We start from the raw sequence: 15295 nt of genomic DNA, 5'->3' as shown, positions 1-15295 counted from the left end.
GATTTGTAGAGGCTCTTAGGTAGGGGTGGCTGGGCAAACCACCCATACAAAGCCTCTAGAGTCACCCCTACTAATAGTATATGACGTAGTGTGGCATAGGACAACTGAAAGGTCCTTATATCCATGATGATTTAAGACTAAAATTGATGGACATGAGTTTTTGTTTTTTTCGTAATAATTTCTTAGATTCATCCTTTTTGTAGCATATATCAGAACTAAAGTAGAGGCTCCAAAACAATCTGTAGGTGATCCAAGGGACCAAGGTTTTGAAACTCACAACCACCATGTAGTGTTCACATAAACATCACATCCAATGAGAGTGCCATACCATGAATTTTTCATGTTGTCGACGATACCTTTGTTGTTCCTTTCTACTAGAGACAATTATCCTCGATCACGGAATCACGCGAGTAGCAAAAGGGGAAACTGAGAACACGAGGCCAAATATAAAATAAAGGCATAGTGATTTGCAGCCATGCAGCAACACGTCGCCGTGAAGGAGGCAGAGGCTGCTACTCTACTCCACCACGCAAATTTGGGACGTGCTGGGCTGACGGCTCCCGTTGTCCCACCTGTCGCTGGCCACGTCAGTGCCAAGATCCCAGGGGCAGGGCCACATGCACGCGCGTCCTACTAGGCAGCGCCCCACCAGGCTCTTCCATCCAAATTCCCCCTCCTCGGGAAAGAAGAGTTCTTGCTCGCCGGATGGAGTCGTCCATGTCGCGGAGGGCAACGGGCTCCACCCAACGAACGGGGAAATGACATGTCCTCACCGATGGCGGCAGTTTCAGATGTGCCCAGCCAGGCTGGGTGGCTGCGCCGCCGTCCCCGACTTTCATGAGTGGGAGGCCGGCCGGTGGCGAGTTGCGTGGTGGAACACGGACACGTCGGCGACGGGTGGCCCGCGTGCACGGTGGCCGCGGCATGGGCCGTCGCTGTCGCCCTTGGCCCACATGAGCACAGGCACCGTGCGCGAGCCAGCAAGCGAGCGGCGCCTTGCACTTGTCCTCCTTGTTAGCCTACAGGATCACCGGCTCAAGTGAGTCGACCACTCACCAGTCTTGTCGAGTACCCGCTAGTGTTGCCGAGCACTCACTAGCTATGCCGACCACGAACAAGCGTTGTCCGACCACACACACTATGGCTAGAGGTAAAAGAAGAGGGAGAACAAAGCATACACACACAGTACAAGCACCAGCATTGGCCAGAGCCCTGTATGGGAGATGGCAAATCTGAGCTCTCTTTGCTGTGTTGCAGTGGCAAACTATATATACAACTCTATCAATCTAGTCATAGTACAGCTCCCATGCTACAACAGTGACTAGATAACACAGCAGGACTGACTTCTACGCATGTCCCTACATGTGGCTACAGTACGGCAGGTGAGCCGTTCGGCGCCTGTCTCTACAGCTGCTACAGTACCACAGCAGGGAGCCTTTTTTGCACCGCCTTCCCTTGCTGTGTGTTCACACAAGGAAGCAATAGATTATCTAACAATTCTTCCCATAATCCTACTACTATCCCTTGTACCCCCTCCATGTCGATCATCTCCTTCAGCTCCGTGAGTCGAAGATGTCCAAGTAGCTTGGTGAGGATGTACGTGAGTTGCCGACCAGTTTCGACGATCTCCATGATGATCTGCCCTCCATCGACACAGTCCCTGAGGAAGTGGAACTTTACGTCGATGTCTTTGCTCCGATCGTGCAGAACCGGATTCTTCACGAGGGTGATGGTGGGCTGGTTGTCCACCATCAGTGCTGGTGGGTGAGCTTCCACACTGGTCAGCTCGCCTAGTAGCCGACGCAGCCACACAACTTGGCACGCCGTTGTGGCCGCCGCTACGTACTCTGCCTCATACGTAAACATCGCCACCACCTTTCATTTTAGCGACAACCATGAAATTGGAGCCGACCCGAGGAAGATGAGCATGCCTAAGGTGCTCCGTCATCCTTCGATGTCCCCCACCCTGTCTGCATCGCTGAACACAGTGAGCTGCAACCTACTCTCGCCGGTCTTGGAAAAGATGATCCTCTGATCCACCGTCCCCTTGATGTAGCGTAGTAGCCGCTTCACTATAACCCCAGTGATCCTCTCGAGGATCCTCCATGAAGCGACTAACGTAGCCCACAGCGAATGCAATATCCGGCCTCATGTGGACTAGGTAGCACAGACCGCCGATGATGCTCCAGTAGAGTATTGCATCCACCTTCGCCATGGTGTTGGCCTTCGTCAGCTTCAGACGCTCCTTCATCGGAGTCACGCATGGCTTGCACTCAGCCATGCCACTCCCCTCCAACAGCTTCAAGGCATACGCGCTCTGACCGAGCATGAGTTCCTCCTTCTTCTATCTCACCTCGATGCCGATCTAGTAGGAGAGTGCGCCAAGATCGCTCATTCGAAAACAAGCCATCATCTCATGCTTAAAGCTGTTGATGTCCTCCGTGCGCGCGTCGGTGACGATCAAGTCATCCACATACACGCCGACGATGAGCTCCTCCTTCCCCCGTCGCCGCGGGAAGAGCGCGTGCTCAGTTGCGCACCACTGGAACCTAAGCTCGCCTAGCATGGCGTTAAGCTTGGCGTTCCATGCTCGTGGGGCCTGCCGTAGCCCATAGAGCACCTTGCGCAGTCGGAACACCATGTGCTCCTCTCCCTTGACGGCGAAACCTGAAGGTTGCCTGACGAAGACCATCTCTGCCAGTTCGCCATTGAGGAAGGCCAATTTAACGTCCAAGTGATGGACGCGCCAGTCCTTTGCTGCTGCCAAGGCTAGTAGCAAACGGACAGACTCCATGCGCGCTACTGGCGCAAAGACTTCCTTGAAGTCTATGCCCTCGCGCTGAACAAAGCATCGGACAACGAGGCGCGCCTTGTGCTTGACAATGGCACCGAGCTCGTCCCGTTTGATCTTGTACACCCACTTCAAGCTGATCGGACGGCATCGTGAAGGTAGATCGACGAGCTGCCATGTCTTGTTTTCCTCGATCGCCTTCATCTCCTCTAGCATCGCCCGTCGCCAGTTTCCGTCACGCTCAACTAGCGCGAACGTGGGTGGTTCCTCTGCGCTGACGAGCAGCAGCTCTTGATCATTGATCAGCCGACCAGCCAAGCCTGAGGGCCCTGTGCCGCCGATGATGTCGTTCAGCCTGCGGAACCGCACCTCCTCACCTTCGTGAAAGGCATCCATGAACTCAGTGATGTCACTTGGAGGTGAGGCGAACTCGATTAGTGTTGATGGAGTTCCTTGTTCCACCTGAGTGCTCGGCACAGCACCTGGAGTGCTCGGCACCCCGGTTGTAGTGCTCGGCACTACTCCTGAACAACTCGTCACCACTCCTGGATCACCGGCTCAAGTGAGTTGACCACTCACCGGTCTTGCCGAGCACCCGTTAGTGTTGCCGAGCACTCACTAGCTATGTCGACCATAAACAAACATTGTCCGACCACACACACTATAGCTAGAGGTAGAAGAAGAGAGAGAACAGAGCATACACACATAGTATAAGCATCAGCGTTGGCCGGTGCCCTGTATGGAAGATGGCAAATCTGGGCTCTCTTTGTTGAGTTACAGTGACAAACTATATATACAACTTTATCCATATAGTCCTAGTACAGCTTCCATGCTGCAACAGTGACTAGATAACATAGCAGAATTGGCTTCTGCGTCTATTCCTGCATGTGGCTACAGTGCGGCAGGTGAGTCATTCGACGCCTGCCTCTACAGCGGCTACAATACCACAGCAGGAAGCCTTTTCGGCGTCGTCTTCCCTTGCTGTATATTCACACAAGGAAACAGTAAATTATCTAACACTCCTTATCATCGAAATCTTGTGCGCCGTAATGCGCGTGTGGGCAAGTGTGATGCCGACGTACGGTGTGGAGGTGCACAAGGGATGAGAATGAGAACAGAACATGTCTCCTTTCGGAAACAACAGCATCAAAGCTTGGACACATCCATCCATCGTTATGGGGATTCAAGATACATCAGCTAATCTACAATCTACGATACAATGCCCTCCCCCATCCAGCTTATCATCTTGTACTAGCTTTTGTGCCATGTCCTGCGTTGATGGTGAGACCCTCATTAGCACAACAGCAAAGGATAAAGATGAGGCGTCATATCTCATCGTTTCGATAAATCGATAGGCTAAATCAACTGACTAAATCTGGTTTTGCTGCTTTGTAGTGACATATGCGCGACACATGACCTGTGCACCACTTCAGAAGCACTCACTCAGCCAACGTAGATCCAAAGATGCTTTTGTCGAGATACAGATACTAATCATGTAACATGGGGCTAGATCTAGACGTTACGGGAGGTGATTATGTGGCTGACAAGCATTGAAGCATACAGTGGCTTGGCTAAAACCAGGGCCTTGTTTAGATCACCTCCAAATTCCAAGTTTTTTCACTCTCTCTCCATCACATCAATTTTTAGCCACTTGCATGGAGTATTAAATGTAGGTAAAAAAATAACTAATTGCACAGTTTAGTTCGAAATCACGAGATAAATCTTTTGAGCTCAGTTGGTTCACGATTGGACAATATTTACCAAATAAGACGAAAATGCTACTATTCATCGGATTGCAATTTTTTACAATCTAAACATGGCCCAGGCCACCCACCCCCTTCCCTGCGCAGAGGATCTGCCACTGCAGCTGCAATCTTTGGTGGGAAATGGAAACTTCCCTTCACCACGTACCGGAGATTTTTGGCAGGGCCAGCATCCACCCACCACGGAACCCGCCAGGTCATCCTCGCGCTACTTGTCCGTCCGTTCCCGCTTCCCGGGGGGCCGAAGAAGTGCCGAACGCGCGGGCTGAGGGCAGCAGCACAGTCTCTCCCGTCTCCGCCAGTCGTCATCCTCACTTTGGAGTTTGGCCACCTCACCTACGCTACCCAAATCCAGCAAGTAAATGTGATGTAATTTGCAGTGGGAAAAAAAGTGGTAACAAGAGGAGAATCCCGAGCAGCAGTGGCAGGTGCAGCCACGCCCCTTCTTCCTTGATGCTGGCTGGTTCATCATGTCATGTGTGCCCGCGCCGCACGCCCTATAAATCCTCGCCCGGCCTCATCCTCTTCGACAAGCTCACAGCACACACGTTCCTCTCCTTCCTCTTCGTCGTCCTCGCTCCCTAGTCCCCTTTTGCCTGCAGCCCTGCACTAGGCACGGCTAGCTGCAGCTACAGAAGCAGCACAGCAATGGTAACAGCCGCACCCTCTCGTCGTCATGATTAGTTAGTTTCGATTCAAGGACGTTGTTATTGCTCAGCTCTCTGATGAACGTTTGTGTGTAGGTTTCCTCCGGGGGTCATGGTGGTGGGTACGACGGCGGCGACGGCGGCCAGGAGGCCGTGGACTTTCGGGGCAACCCGGTGGACAAGTCGAGGACCGGAGGCTGGGTGGGCGCCGGGCTGATCCTGGGCACGGAGCTGGCGGAGCGCGTGTGCGTGATGGGCATCTCCATGAACCTGGTGACGTACCTGGTGGGCGAGCTGCACCTGTCCAACTCCAAGTCCGCCAACGTGGTGACCAACTTCATGGGCACGCTCAACCTGCTCGCCCTCGTCGGCGGCTTCCTCGCCGACGCCAAGCTCGGCCGCTACCTCACCATCGCCATCTGCGCCACCATCGCCGCCACCGTACGTGACATGTACATGTTGGCCTGCAGGTGTCGCATTGCACGACGACTATTCTAACAATGACATGTTGATGACAATTGACGGCAGGGCGTGAGCCTGCTGACGGTGGACACGACTTTGCCGAGCATGCGCCCGCCGGCGTGCGCGAACGCCCGCGGCCCGCGGGCGCACCACGAGTGCGTGCCCGCGCGAGGCGGGCAGCTGGCGCTGCTGTACGCGGCGCTGTACACGATCGCGGCGGGCGCCGGCGGTCTCAAGGCGAACGTGTCCGGGTTCGGGTCGGACCAGTTCGACGCGCGTGACCCGCGGGAGGAGCGCGCCATGGTGTTCTTCTTCAACCGCTTCTACTTCTGCATCAGCCTGGGCTCCCTGTTCGCAGTCACCGTGCTGGTGTACGTGCAGGACAACGTGGGCCGGGGGTGGGGCTACGGCGTCTCCGCCGTCGCCATGCTGCTCGCCGTCGCGGTGTTCGTGGCGGGGACGCCCAGGTACCGGTACCGCCGCCCGCAGGGCAGCCCGCTCACGGTCATCGGGCGGGTGCTCGCCACGGCGTGGAGGAAGCGGCGGTTGCCGCTCCCCGCCGACGCCGCCGAGCTCCACGGGTTCGCCGCCGCCAAGGTCGCCCACACGTACAGGCTCAGGTAACGCAAACGCAGTTACTTACATCCCTTTCGGTCGCCTTTAATTTGCCGTCGCGTTCGTTCCGCGACGATGTCTCTGTCTTAGCAGCTAGCAGAGCAAGCGAGATAGGAGTATGCATCACACATGTATGTTGTTGTTAGGCTCAAGGGTAAGCCCCAGCTGGCCAGCCACATGAAACTCCTCCCACGGTGAGGAAGTGTAGCAGGCATGAGCATGACGGAGCGAGTTGGGCAGGGCTATTGTTAGTACGATCACATGCCACTTGTCCGAACCTCGTGTCGGTGTCCGATTTGTAAAAATAGCATTCGAAACATTGGTCGTTTGTAGATTTGACACTGGATCCATATTCATAGACGCAGATACACTCACTTATCATTCACCCGAGTGTCATCATAGTTAAGGAGTCAATCTTTCGAACGTCATTTTTGTAATTTTTTCGTCAGTGTCACGGCTCAAATGTGGACACCAGAGATGGAGAAGCCGAAACGGGTAACCGAGAGCCGAGAAGGTACCCTTCATCGCCAGCTGGTAACACAACACGCAAAAGAGCAAAAGAATCTAGACAGGTAGACGTGCCGCGAGAGCCCGTACACTGTTCCGGCCGAAAACTGGTCGATGTGCCGGCCTCTCTCTCTGCTGAGTCAGCCCGTGGTGACAGCACGGGCGTGTGATGAGTCACGCACACACGGACACGGACACGGACACGGACACGGACACGGCGTCCCGGCTGCAATCAATGAGACTGAGCAGCAGTATGTAGCTCATGAGTCCGAGTAGTCGGATCGGTGCACCGGCCAAACATCTGTACGTAGGAGTAGCTATCATGTACAGTACTGTGCCGTAGTAGAGTACGTGTACGTGTGTGTAGTATCACTCGCGCTTCAGTTCACGACAGATGTGTACTCTGTACAGTACAGTACGTGCTGCTCATCCTGATCGCTGATCGATTTTTCTCACTTGCCGTGAATGCATCATGCAGGTGCCTTGACAAGGCGGCGATCGTGGAGGCGGACCTGTCCGCGCCGGCGGGGAAGCAGCAGCAGGCGAGCGCGGCGGCGGCGGCGTCGACGGTGACGGAGGTGGAGGAGGTGAAGATGGTGGTGAAGCTGCTGCCCATCTGGTCCACGTGCATCCTCTTCTGGACGGTCTACTCCCAGATGACCACCTTCTCGGTGGAGCAGGCCACGCGCATGGACCGCCGCCTCCGCCCGGGCTCCGGCGCCAGCTCCGGTCGCTTCGCCGTCCCGGCGGGCTCCCTCTCCGTGTTCCTCTTCATCTCCATCCTGCTCTTCACCTCGCTCAACGAGCGCCTCCTCGTGCCGCTCGCCGCGCGCCTCACGGGCCGCCCGCAGGGGCTCACCTCGCTGCAGCGGGTCGGGACGGGGCTCGCGCTCTCCGTCGCCGCCATGGCCGTCTCGGCGCTCGTCGAGAAGAAGCGCCGCGACGCGTCCAACGGACCCGGGCACGCCGCCATCAGCGCCATCTGGCTCGTCCCGCAGTTCTTCCTCGTCGGGGTCGGCGAGGCGTTCGCGTACGTGGGCCAGCTCGAGTTCTTCATCCGCGAGGCGCCCGAGCGGATGAAGTCCATGAGCACGGGCCTGTTCCTCGTCACGCTCTCCATGGGCTTCTTCCTCAGCAGCTTCCTCGTCTTCGCCGTCGACGCCGCCACCAGCGGCGCGTGGATCCGGAACAACCTCGACCGCGGCAGGCTCGACCTCTTCTACTGGATGCTCGCCGTGCTCGGGGTCGCCAACTTCGCCGTCTTCATCGTCTTCGCCAGGCGCCACCAGTACAAGGCTAGCAACTTGCCGGCGGCAGTGGCGCCCGACGGCGCCGCGCAGAAGGAGATGGACGACTTCGTCGCCGTGACGGAGGCCGTCGAAGGAATGGACGTGTAGGGCGGGCACGCATGTCAGACTCACAATTGATCGCTGCGTGCGTGTGTGTACTAGTGCTGCTGTGTAGTGTGCCTTTTAATTTTGCCTTTGGGTAGTGTGTATGTGTATGGCGAATTTTTCTTTCGCTTGCCGTTTTCAGTTTGCTGCTGCTTCGGCTTCGGCCTGCTCTCCTGTAATAAATAACATAGGAGGCAAACGAAGTGAGGCGATGTTTTATCCGCTTAGATCGAAAGGGTATGTATCGGCGGCAGGTGACTGACATTGTCAGTCATATTCCTCCTCGTGCCATCTTTCTTCCTCCTCCTCACGCTCGCTTCTTTTTTGCGCCCCACCCCCGCCTACGTCACCGGCAGCCGCGCCCTCCTCCTTGTCCTCGCCCCGCCGCTGCACACCGCCCCGCCACGAAGCACTAGGGTTTTGCTGGAGCTCCGTAGCCACAGAGCACCGGCAAAACCCCAGCGCACCTGTGGTGGCAGCCTTCTTCCCGTCCCCATCTCCTTCTGCGGTGAGCTGTGGCCATGGACGCGCCCGCTCTGCCTTGGTCCGTCCACCTCCGCCGCCGCTAGGACCCTAAGCCACCCTCTCACCATCCCCACCGCCTGACCGGTCTGCCTCCCCCCGAACCCCATCTAAGCCCGCCAAAGATGAGAAAGAAGAGTGGGCCGCCCGTCAAAAACTAGCAGGCTCTCCCCATGCCGCCGGATATATGGCACCCAAACTCCATAGAACCCTCACATTGGTTGTACAATAGGTTGAGCGGAAGGACCCCAACGAGACACATGTGGAACAACTTGTTGCTACAATGGAGTCACTACTTGTGACACCACAATTTGCTTGAATGACTCTTCTTGCTTAGGAAGTGTAGGCTCTTTTTTTTAACAACCAATTCATAGAATCGGCCTTCTCTTTCTCATATTTGCTCATGAACTTGTCAAAGGCGCATTGACGTCTCACCACATTCCCTGCATTCTTCACCTCATTACTTGTCCAAGTGTCAATCTCAGGTCGGCGTGGCATAAAAGTACGCAAAACATGGACACCGGAGCCACTGGAAGTGCCAGAACGGCCTGGGCGGCTCCTCAAATGCTTTGCTGACCCAGCCGTGATCTTGAGTTTATTTTTGCCATTCATCTTTCTCAGGCACAACTTTGTGCCCCGAAACCTTCTCAACTTTTGGTGTTTCTCGAGGCTTGCCGATAATCACGTTCTTGCCAATGGTTGTATCGGCCTGTTCCGGACGCGTCAAAACAGCGGGCTCTCACTTTTCAAGTATATTGGCCGGGAAAGGAACTTTATCAACTTGCATCTCAGTAAGACTAAATCGTCCCTCATTGACAACCAATTGGACCTACCAACGAAAAATATCGCAATCATTAGTTACATGAGAAAAAGAGTTATGTCATTTGCAATATACCCTTCTTTTCAACCGTTCAAGCGATGGAATAGCATGAAACAATTTAATGTAACCATTTGTAAGCAATTCGTAAAAAATGTGATGACATTTAGGGGGATCAAAATTATTTTTTATATCCTCTTGCTGATTCTTATGAATCAGTATGAAAGATGGACAAGTGACTGATCTGTTTTGCGCAGGCCAAATAAATTCAGCAAAGTTGCATTCTTTGGTTTCATCGTGCGAGCATATTAGAATGATGTGACCTATGAACATCACGAGAAACTTTCAACGAGTTTCAATGCAACGACCTTTGCAACAATTGATTAATGGTAAGAAACTCATAATGCGCAAGTTTTTCTTTAATGCTAAAGCGCAAACCATTCAAAGCCAAACAAATCAAATCTTTTTTTTGAAATTGCCAAATGAAAGCATCAGTGATTGATGTATCTAAAGCATTTCACAAAGTTGAGGACAAATTCATCACGCTCTTGTTGAACCGATGTTAGATGTGACAATTTCATTTCATGAACTCCATTAAAAATGCTGATGAAACCTTTCTTCCAATTGAGCCCATTAACTAGTAGAACAAATGGGTAAAGATGTAAACCAAGAAAAAGCTATACCGGTAAGGGACAGAGAAAAATGCCGAACATTCATAAAATCCAAGTTACTAGCTTCACCCATTTGAGCAAGAAGCAAACTAATGTGCTCCATGGTAGATTTGTTATCTTAACCGCTAAACTTATAAAATTCTGGTACCCTCCAACTATTGAGAGCTTTCAAGAAATCAAAATGCGAAGAGTATGACTTATGATAGTAGTCCTACTTGACTTAATTTGCACACTCAAGCTATTCTCAATAGATTTGGACAATTCATATATAAACTTATTCATAGCTTCATTAAAATCGGTAGTAGGAGCCACGTGTGCACTACTAAGCATAGGAATTTGACTCGATGACTTTGGTGGGTTAGGAAGAACTGTATTATACCTCGCCGAAGCTCGATTCGCAACTGGTCCATGATCGTCTTGCGTGTTATGAGCCGAACTTAAAGCAAAAGTGACCAACGACATAGATGTGCTAACACCACCTAAATTGGCCTTATTGGTTTTAGTCGCCAAAGAGGCCAATTTGGCTTTGTTAGCCGCTGCGTACAAGCTTCGATTATCATAAAAGTTGTAAGGCTATTGAGGTTGCTTAGAAGCCGATTTGTTAGCATATGCATCGACATAATCGGTCGTCTTACCCTCTACCCTATCCATGCGTGCCATAAGCATATTAACAACAGTCATGAGATTATTATCAGTAATCGTCCTTTGATCATGCAACATCTTATCAGCATGAGTATGGTAAGGATCTTCTACCTCTTCATTAGTTTTTACTTGCAGTGCAACGGATGTAGAAGCGTCTATATCACTGAAGATGGGCTCACGATATTGAGTAGCCTTGCCCCGCCAATCTTTAATGCAACTTGCAAGGAACACCTGTAGATCTGTGGAGAACTTGACCTTGATCTTTTGACGAAGATCCTCAGGAAGCTCTTCGATTGGTGTCGAATTCTTGATATTCCCTTGGTCAAAGAGATCGGTGTGATCACCCTTATCCTTAGGCTTATCATCGTCAGACCTGCTGCTAGTATATTGGATCTTTTCTTTCTCCAGTGGAGTCGCCAAAAAGTGTGTTAACGCCAATTTGGGCCACACACCGGTAAGGGCTAGCACATCCGAGGTCACACACGACCTTGATCATAGCAAGAACGCAACGAATCGACGAAACCGTCCGACAAGCTGGTTAGGCTGATTTGAAGCGCATTCTTCGCTGGTAGACTCCCGAACACCTCCCAGGAAGATCCGTCGGAGAGGAGCACATAGAGGTTGTTCTAGGGTCGGCAAGGCCATCTAAAACAAGAAATCCAACTTCCAATCATCAAAAAAACACATCAGTTAACCTTTTGCCCGGGCAAATGGGCAATTCGTGTTTGTTTTACGATTAGAAGTTGCATTTCTCAATCAACCGTGATCCTCTCGTTTATAAAGAGAGGGTGGTCTTATTCTAGTAGCAAACAAGTTCAGAACGCAATCTCCAAGTTTTCCACGTTGAACATAGATCCGAAAACGATTTGGAAACAAATCTGTTCAAAATAGACAGTGGCCGGTTTTCATGGGGCCGGGCTCTAGCTGAGCCACACTAATAGGGGGACCGCCCTAGCTGTTTTGGGAACCGGCCTAGGCGGTTTGTAAACCGGCCAAGCCCAATTTTGTCCTACTCTTGATCATGCTTTGATTTTTGTCGTACCAAATATTTTCCAATATCCTCTTGATGCCAGCAACTTATCGGTGTGGCCCAATTCTTCTGTTGGCACACTTCTGGGTGTCAACACTGTTACATACGTGTTCATTCTTATTTTGCAAAGCACTAACATACGAACAAGTGATCTCCATCTCTTAGCACGTCGATGTCCTCAACTTCGGCGCCGTCGACGGTGAGCACCGTCGTCACCACCTTCCTGAACTTGGCCTCCGCAACACTCCTCAGCTCCCGCATGGAACCAGGAAGGCATAAAAGCTTCCCTGCAGCATTTTCAGACTTCTGATGGATAACCACTCGCCGCTTGGCCTCTCTACGCAGCGACATTCTCAGCTGATCAGCCTCTTCCAGTCCCTCCGGGTTCAACATCTCGCTCCTCCGCCTCGACATTGACGCTGCGGTGGCGGCCTCGGCCTCAATCTGATCTGCGATCTCCCTGAATAATGGGGCTTCTTCCCTTGCAACTTTCCACACGGGAGATCCAAGGTGCTGAACGAAATTGCAGAACACCCTGGCGGCGTCGGCGGTGTGAGGCCGGACTACCCGCAGAAGGTGGCCTTGGCTGACGTGCACGGCCTGGGTGAGCCTCCTGCACCGGACGGTGAACGGCTGTGGGATGTTGAGCATCACGCCGATCTCGCCGGCGACGCCGCACCGACATGCCCTTGATACGACCGTCTCCGTCCCGTCGGCAGCAGTCGCCAAGACGTCGACGGAGCCGGACACGATGATGTAGCAGTCCGTCGGGGTCTCGTTCTGCTGGACAATGTCGGCCTTGGCCGGGAAGAACTGCGCCGTCGCGTCGGCGACGAGGTCCACGACGAGGCCCTCGGAGACGCCCCGGAACAGGTACGCGCCCTCGACGGTGTCCCGGAACAGGTGCTGCGCGATCCCCGACCGCACGGCCCTAGGCATCTCGGACAGAAGCTGTTGCTGGAGCAGCTGCTCCGTCATGTCGAAGTTGAGCTGCACGCTCTTCGCTATCAGCTCCGTCAGCGCTTCCGGCAGCTGGTTCATGGCCCCGAACATGGAGACGCCGCGCAGCGTGTCCCGCAATGCGAGCGCGGCCGTGGAGCCGCTCACGGCGAGGTTGGTCATGTTGCCGACGATGTACGCGGCGAGGCCCAGGTTGAAGAGCACGTAGAAGACGGCGAACACCATCTCGCCGGGGTTGGCGGGGTGCAGGTCGCCGTAGCCGACCGTGGTGAGGGTGGCGACGGACCAGTACACGGCGCGGGTGTACCCGGCCCAGACGCTGCGGGTCTCGAAGCCGCGGCCGAGCCACGTGCGCTCCTTGGGCCCGCTGTAGTGGGAGGCCATCCACAGGTGGACGCACGCCGCGGCGTGCACCGCCAAGAGCGTCACGCCGACGAGCTTGACGAGCCGCGTCCAGGAGTAGTTGAGCCGGACGTCCTTCTCCAGCTTCGCGAAGAGCTCGCTGACGCGCCGCAGCCGCCACAGACGGAGGAGGCTCAGGAACCGGCACGGCGACGACCACGCGGCGGCAGCGCCCCAGGCGGTGGCCAGGCGGTAGATCACCTGGAACGGGATCGTCGAGGCCACGTCCATCGCGAGCGTCCACGGGCGCAGGTGCCTCACATCAGCCTTCCTGCGGTCGTCGTAGAAGAGACTGGTAGTGGAGGACGAACCGCGGAGTTTAAGGCACGCGACGAAGATGGAGGCGGCGATGTCGACGGCGAAGAACACGTCGGCGACCAGGTCTGCGATGAGGAGCGGCAAGGTGGCCGCCCTCTCCATGGCCAGCTCGAACGGCGACGCCCACGCCGAGTATAGTACGGGCGCGACGAGAAGCGCCTGCCACCAGCCGTAGCCAGCGCCGGCGGGCTCGACGAGCGGCGTCGACGCCGCCGACGAGCGCATGCACAGCGCCTGCGCGACGACCAAAACCTCAGCCACCGACTGCAGTTTGCGGTGTACTTGTAGGAACGCATCATGCATGGGATCAGTTGTGTACCACCGAATTCGATACCAATACGTAGTTCGTATTGGTCTCGATGCGGACAAATCATTTCTTCTTTTCAGGTTGAACTCTGGCACCGTATTTTTCCACGTCGCCTAGTTCTAATATTCGTTGGATCTCCGGTACTTTTAAGGACATGTTTGGATAGTATAGAAGCAATTCCAAGAGTGTCTATATTCTTTCTTATTAATATGAATAAAGATTTTGGTGAAATAATCTCTCAAATAGCTTCTTTAATCATATATTTTTAAATATTGGCATCGTTTGTTTTGGATTTAATTTCTCGCTAGCCAAAAGATGGAGAGCACGATTGACTCTCTAGAATGAGCACATAATATAGATAAACTGTTGAAGGGTGAAAAGATATAGATAATGCTTTTTATTTAAATGGCTCTCTAAACGATGATTTAGAGAGTGAGTTTAAGAAGACTCTTAGAAATGCTCTAAGAGAAAATTATTAGTCAGCTAAAATTTAGCCAAACCCAATCCAAACAGGGGGCTAAACTCCAAGGACCTCTCTATATCCAACCTACCTTCTCGATGGAAATAGATATTTTGGTGAGAAAATACATTTCAAGAGCTTTTTTAACGAGATCTTCAAATATTATCATTCGCTATTCTGAATTTCTCGCTAGACAAAGATAGAGAGTAAGATTGACTCTCTAAAGTACACAAGATATAGAGAGATTGTTGGAAGGTGAAAAGATATAGAGAGCATTTTTTATTCAAATGATCTAAATCAAGATTGACTCTCTAGAGCACACAATATATAGAGAGATTGTTGGAAGGTGAAAAGATATAGAGAATATTTTTATTCAAATGATCTAAATGATGATTTAAAGAGTAGGTTTAAGAACGATTCTTGAAGATGCTGGTAGGTGGGATAATTTGTGAGCCAAGTCTACAACTAATTGTTAGTCAACTTAACCTGAGCTAATTTATCTCCAACTATTAATTAGGAAACATGCCCTAAATCAAGTTGTTCATAGGTACAACTCTAGCGTACCTGACCGTTCGAGAGGGCTCGACGTTCCATACGGCTGTCGCGTCCCTTGCAAGCTCCGATTAGCCCGACACCCATCGAGGGCAAGCACCAGATGTGGCTCTGTTTGGTTCCTACATGTCAGCGGTCTTATATAGTGCTACATAAGATTTTTGCTGATACGGAGGGAAGAGAGAGGGGAGAGAGAAAGAGGGAAACGACCTCATGACCTAAAACTTTGGATTATGAAACAACTATTGTACCGTTGTATGAGTTGTTGTTGTCATGCAACTCACAACTTTACTTTTATTCTATGCATAGATTAAGAAATTATGAGTTACTATGAGACAACTTTTTAAAAATGAAGTACTCTCTTGTCCTAAAATAAATGTATATCTCGCTTATCGAGGAGTCAATCTTTTAAAGTTTGACTAAAAAATAGAAAAT

At 52.5% G+C, this 15295-nt stretch overlaps 2 protein-coding genes across 2 annotated transcripts; one reads left to right on the top strand and one right to left on the bottom strand.

Annotated features, from left to right (window-relative positions):
• Positions 1–4915: 4915 nt before the first annotated feature.
• On the top strand, positions 4916–8463 carry LOC136462349 (protein NRT1/ PTR FAMILY 6.4-like). Its single transcript, XM_066461458.1, has 4 exons — positions 4916–5205; positions 5298–5642; positions 5730–6283; positions 7264–8463. The coding sequence occupies exons 1-4, from the start codon at positions 5203–5205 to the stop codon at positions 8180–8182; spliced, it is 1821 nt and encodes a 606-aa protein (XP_066317555.1). The 5' UTR covers positions 4916–5202; the 3' UTR covers positions 8183–8463.
• A 3530-nt stretch (positions 8464–11993) lies between these two features.
• Positions 11994–13766, bottom strand: LOC136462348 (potassium channel KAT4-like). The gene has a single exon (XM_066461457.1). It carries the CDS (start codon positions 13764–13766, stop codon positions 11994–11996), a length of 1773 nt encoding a protein of 590 aa, XP_066317554.1.
• Positions 13767–15295: the final 1529 nt, after the last annotated feature.

This window comes from Miscanthus floridulus, chromosome 7 (genome assembly GCF_019320115.1).
Source record: "Miscanthus floridulus cultivar M001 chromosome 7, ASM1932011v1, whole genome shotgun sequence".
NCBI lineage: Eukaryota > Viridiplantae > Streptophyta > Magnoliopsida > Poales > Poaceae > Miscanthus > Miscanthus floridulus.
This window is presented reverse-complemented; position numbering and strand designations above follow the sequence as displayed.

Excerpts from the sequence above, each read along its gene's own strand:
- LOC136462349 (XM_066461458.1), top strand. Across the intron at positions 5,643-5,729 it reads GCGCCACCATCGCCGCCACC|GGCGTGAGCCTGCTGACGGT; the intron begins GTACGTGACATG and ends AATTGACGGCAG. Across the intron at positions 6,284-7,263 it reads GCCCACACGTACAGGCTCAG|GTGCCTTGACAAGGCGGCGA; the intron begins GTAACGCAAACG and ends TGCATCATGCAG.
- LOC136462348 (XM_066461457.1), bottom strand. The coding sequence starts at position 13,766 with ATGCGCTCGTCGGCGGCGTCGACGCCGCTCGTCGAGCCCGCCGGCGCT.